Genomic DNA, 5,326 nt, shown 5'->3' with positions numbered 1-5,326 from the left:
TTCCTCTATTACCGAGTCTCACTGACTGCATAATAATCAAGCCTATATGTTACCATCACCACCTCCTCCTCTGCCTGCCTGCCTCCCTGTCTGTCTCCTCGCCCCTCTATTCAATCTTATATGTTATGAAAGTGAGACATCCAGCGGTGGACAACCAGAACACATTTAATTGCGACTCCTAAAACTGTACCACTCTTAGAAAAGTCCGCCATTCCATCTAATAACACAATACTCACACTTAACATAATTAAAATCCACATGCAGGAACCGTGCTAAAACAAGTAGTGTTCATTTGTAGGCCATAGCCCCGTCGGTGCAATTAAACGTGCTTTAGGTCACTCTAATAATAAAACAACGTATATAAAAACAAGACATGTAGCCTATATGAAAGGAATAAGATTTAATCTTAGTGCAATAAAATAACATTTTTACAGTATTTTTGTCTTGTATCAATAGCTTTATCTTTATTAAAAACCTTTATTTGTGGTAGGCCTATTCCCCTATTGATAGGGCTGCAATTCACAAGCATTTTTTAATAACATGACATTATTATATTGTGATTTATATCATATTTATATTGTGTAATATAATGTGCAGAATTTTCCTCAGTTTATATAGGAATTACAGGCCATTTTTCCATGTTGTGTCATACCTTGCGTTTTTAGCAGGTTTAGGTGTTTTTTTCTCATCAGACTGTGCGATTAAAACGTTATTAGTATATTTTTTATAAATCCGATTTAACTGTTATGACTCATTTCTGATGGCGGTACAATACTTTCTATGTTAAAAAAAAAAACCCAACAACAACAAAAACTTAAACGAAAATGCGATCGATCATCAATGCGATTCAATAGACTACTAATGTCTGTCTGCTGAGACGGCGCTGAAAAATACGTCATATCTACGCGACAGGGTCGCGTATGGCGGCTGTTGTTGTAGCTTTCGCATTTTATGGAAAAAGTCCCACAGCTTTTAGAAACAGGCTGTTTAACCCCAGACAAACATGTCCACTGCTATGAACTTCGGGTCGAAGAGTTTTACGCCCCGGCCTCCTGAAAAAGGCTCCTTCCCTCTGGACCACTTCGGTAAGAGAAGACAAGTCATCCTGAACTCACGCCATTTCTCCTGCATGTTCAGCAACATCTATATGTTTGAGTTATTTATTTTTAGTTATTAGTGCATTTAAGCAGAGGCAGGCACTGCAGTCTGCGGTCTCTGGACACACCCAGCTGGTCTTAAACTCATAAATCAGACCCTCTCGTCTTTCTGCAGCTTTCTAAATTAGTCATTTTTGTTTAATTTAATCTAGAGATGATGGCTAATTTAGAGAATTGTTTTCTTGATAGTTAAATTACTTTGGATTGGTGTTATTTTGTACTTTGTTTACGTTTTCATTCAAAACCATGTCTTTAGAGGCTTTTGTTGTAGAGAGTGAGCAGGGAGACATACCTGGACACATGCATAATATTGTTTTCATCCAGATGGTCAGACGATTGTTGGAGGATTCTGGGAAAACACTTCAGAACAGCAGGAAGTGTTATTTAATGCCCTCCCCAAGGGTTTTCTAAGATTGATGGTTATTACATTTCTTAGCAGAACTGGTGCTCAGCTCTTTGACTCGAATGTAATAATAATACACAAGAGACAGAGAGTCTGGCTAAGCTGACGCATGCTACCGTTTCCCAATTTAACAATCTGTGTGAAACCACGCACAGTCCAATAAACTTTGAATTACATCTCCCAGTGGACTCACAGCCCTGCTCCTGTTAACAGTTCGTCTTTATTACATTAAGGAAAGAACACTTTTATGTGCCCAAATTGGCTCAAACTGACACGTTGAAGAAATAGCTTTAGTCTTGTGTTGTGACATCCGTCCATCGTCAACCGCTTATCCTGCGTACAGGGTCGCGGGGGGCTGGAGCCAATCCCAGTTTACAGTGGGCGAAAGGCGGGGTACACCCTGGACAGGTCGCCAGTCTATCACAGGAAGCTGTGACATATCTGAGCATTAACCTCCATGGCTGGACCTTCATGTATCTTATTTATATTTCAGGAGAGTGTAAAGCCTTCAAGGAGACGTTTATGAAATGCCTGAGAGACAACAGCTTCGACAACTCCAAGTGCCGACTGCAGTCCAAAGGCTACCTGGAGTGCCGCATGGAACAGTAAGAAACCTAATTTAAATAATACAGCCTGCGTTTCTCATGATCATTACATCTGGTCACATTTTTCATCAGACCTGAATCGTTTTCCTTCGTTACCTTGTGTATTTCCAGTCAGCTGATGGCCAAGGAGCCTCTGGAGAAACTGGGATTCAAGGACCTGATGGATCCTCCTCCCGGCCAGGCAGACAGAGACACTAAACCCTGACAACGCAAGTCCTACAAAAGCATGTTGAGGACAAAGGCCTCTGTGAGTGTGACGGAGAGAAGACGGGCCTCAAGGACTTTGAGAATGTGGGCCTTGAGATTGAGGACATTGTGGTTTGCATTGTGGCCTCAGTTTGAGGTTAAGGAGTACAAAATAATTTTATCAACCCTTTGTGTACATAACATAAAATGAATAATATATGGAAATGTTGTTTTGGCAATAAATCTTTTGTATTTAAATTAAACCGTGTGTGCTGATTGACATTAGATTGATTTATTCTTCTCAGCTGCTGGAAGCTCAACACTAAACAGGCATTTCTTAGTTTAATTTGAAGGACTGAGTGTGGATGCAGTAAAACTCTAGCTCCTGACCTGTCAGTAACCTTAAACACTAGATAACTGTGACTCAATTGTGTTGCAAAGCAGTAGATCGTCTAATGGCGACATCTGCTGGCCGATTATTGCTATTGAGTTACTTAGTTTATTAAAAACACTTCAATGAAAATAACATTTCCTTAATGTTCTAATCCTGTGTCCCAGTGTTAATTATCTCTTCATACAAGTGTGTCAAAGAAATCGTGATTTTAGTATTTTTATATCAAAATTCATCTCTTGCTGTAAAACATTGCAATTTTTTTGATGACTCATCTTGAACTCAGGCGGACATAAATGTATCCAATCAAATGTAATTTGGTGTGACTAATATACCTACCTACCACAGTAAACCACAGTAGCGTTCATAGTTATTAATGAACGTGTGCATATCTCACTTGGTAGAAATACATTTTTCTAGACATTAAGGCTTCATTTGGTAGGATGGCCTGCTCTGGCCACCCGTATCCGTACACCTTTATACATAAGGAAATTCTTGGTCTATGTGTGCTTATCACGCAGAGAAGTGCGGGGCAATAATCATTGCGTTCTCAGGACTTCTTTATGCTTTCTGTTCCAAAGACCCGCATGTAAATTGGAAAAAGGACATTTGTGTATTCTGCAGACTTTGCGTGAAATACGTTGCAAAAGGACTTGAATCTCAATTAATTAATCTTTTTAAATGCTTTTAAATCCAAAATGAAAGAATTAGAGGTAGGTTCCTTAATTTGTTAATTGTGAAGCTGTCTCAAAAGTACTCTTGAAATGTGAGCTCGCTATGCGTGTCTCTCCTTCAGGGTTATCTGTCTGTACCGATGTGTTTTTTTCATTTTTTTTATGCTTTTGCCTGTCTTGGCCAGGCCAGCTTTAAAGAGAGACTCTCAATCTAAGTGGGACTCTCCTGGTTGAAGAACTAATAATAATAATATTTTGCAAGGTTTGTGTAAATGCATATGTTAGACTGGGTCAAAAGTATTATTTTAGTTTAAAAGAGTATTACAAAGACATAGTTAATATCATGATATTTATTAAAAACAAAGTATATTGAGCTGAAAATTGAAACTAAAAATCGGAGTTGTAAATTAAGAATAAAGCAAAACAATTGTTAAATGTGAAGATTTCTGCTTGGAAGATCATGATGTGTCAACTTCATCTTGGCTGTTGAAGGCCTTTCAGAGGTCATAGCAACACATTCCTCTCTGTGGAGAAAAACAAGTTTGGTTCATTTGTGGAAAATTAAAGGAATTCATATTACACCCATCACTAAGGGTATTTATCATATGGAACTAAAAGAAAATGTGTGCTTATTACTGTTTCTACCTTGGAGTGTGTCTTCCAAACTTACTTTTTGTAACTTTTGGAATCTTCTTTTGAGCCACCTGGCTGTGGGATCCACACACTGGTGTGTTTTGTTCACTGTAGTAAAGCTGTAGTTGCAAAGACAAATTTAAATTCCATTCTTCTTGAACAAAACAAAAATAAAGTAAAACAATCATGTGATGCAATGACAGTCTGTCAAGAGCGGCATTGTTAAAGGGTCATTTTACATATGCATACCATTATTACCCACCATAGTTCCCACAGCTTAGAACCCAGACCCATGCTTTTACTTCATAAAATCCTATCTGACTGCATGATAATACCAACATGTCTTGCTGTCTAAAATAACAAAATAGGTTGTTTGTTACTGTCTTTCAAAATAATCCATACAACTGCAAATAGTCTCACTTCACAAAACAACTAAACTTCAGTGTTTCCCCTAGGATGGACCCCAACACAACATGTCTAACCCTGTTAATATGTCCTCAGAATCATTGTGCTGTCTTTAAAGTTGAAGTTATAGTTGAATACTGAGCTTAATGGTTAAATTACAGGGGTTCGTGCTGGGTGCTGCCCTCTACTGGTCAGAGTTAATAATTTAGTGAAGCACACTCTTCAGTCGAAGACAGACAGGCAAGAAAGACAGCGCTGGATTCATGTTGCTGAAAGTATTTCTGATCTGCTTCTGCCTTGGAGACTGTGTGCCTGTAAGTAATGTGTAAATCATTTTCAATCACTTGCATTTGTAAGGATTGTCATGTTAGACACGTTTTTATGCTTTGGTAAAAACATGTGCTCTGTTAGCTAGCAGCACAGCAGTAGCTAGCCTGTTCTTTAATTGTTTTGTGACTTGTAGATGTTGTGGTAGGTGAACTATGCTACATCGCTTGTTGTATACAGTAGGCTACAGTGCGGGTTTTACACTTTGATAGGGATTGTGTAGTGACATAGTTATGTGTATCAGATGTAATCTCTGTATGCATATGTAGTATGTATAGTGATATATATACTTATTCTGTAATGTTTCAGTTTTACAAAACAAACCAAAAAAGAAAAAAACTTAAGTAAAACACAAGAAAAGTCAAGCCTTGTGTGTTTTTTGGTGGACTGTTGAATGTTAACTGGCTATGTAGCTTTGCTCAAGAGATCGCATTGCAAGGGCAGCACAATCATTATAGATACGACTGTTCATGTTTGCTTTGTGTGTCTTCATTTTACAGCTTCTGACATTTATCTGCAGACATTAATATAAAAAATAGGCAACA

At 38.1% G+C, this 5,326-nt stretch overlaps 1 protein-coding gene across 1 annotated transcript; it reads left to right on the top strand.

Moving 5' to 3' along the window:
- Positions 1 to 891: 891 nt before the first annotated feature.
- Positions 892 to 2,636, top strand: LOC123967177 (cytochrome c oxidase assembly protein COX19). The gene is made up of 3 exons (XM_046043213.1): positions 892 to 1,085; positions 2,054 to 2,165; positions 2,277 to 2,636. The coding sequence occupies exons 1-3, from the start codon at positions 1,004 to 1,006 to the stop codon at positions 2,368 to 2,370; spliced, it is 288 nt and encodes a 95-aa protein (XP_045899169.1). The 5' UTR covers positions 892 to 1,003; the 3' UTR covers positions 2,371 to 2,636.
- The last annotated feature ends 2,690 nt before the right edge of the window (positions 2,637 to 5,326 follow it).

This window comes from Micropterus dolomieu, unplaced genomic scaffold (assembly GCF_021292245.1).
Source record: "Micropterus dolomieu isolate WLL.071019.BEF.003 ecotype Adirondacks unplaced genomic scaffold, ASM2129224v1 scaffold_108, whole genome shotgun sequence".
NCBI lineage: Eukaryota > Metazoa > Chordata > Actinopteri > Centrarchiformes > Centrarchidae > Micropterus > Micropterus dolomieu.
The sequence above is the reverse complement of the archived record's forward strand: the minus strand, read 5'-3'. Positions and strand labels throughout refer to the sequence as shown.

Excerpts from the sequence above, each read along its gene's own strand:
- LOC123967177 (XM_046043213.1), top strand. The coding sequence starts at position 1,004 with ATGTCCACTGCTATGAACTTCGGGTCGAAGAGTTTTACGCCCCGGCCT. Across the intron at positions 1,086-2,053 it reads CTTCCCTCTGGACCACTTCG|GAGAGTGTAAAGCCTTCAAG; the intron begins GTAAGAGAAGAC and ends TTTATATTTCAG. Across the intron at positions 2,166-2,276 it reads CTGGAGTGCCGCATGGAACA|TCAGCTGATGGCCAAGGAGC; the intron begins GTAAGAAACCTA and ends GTGTATTTCCAG.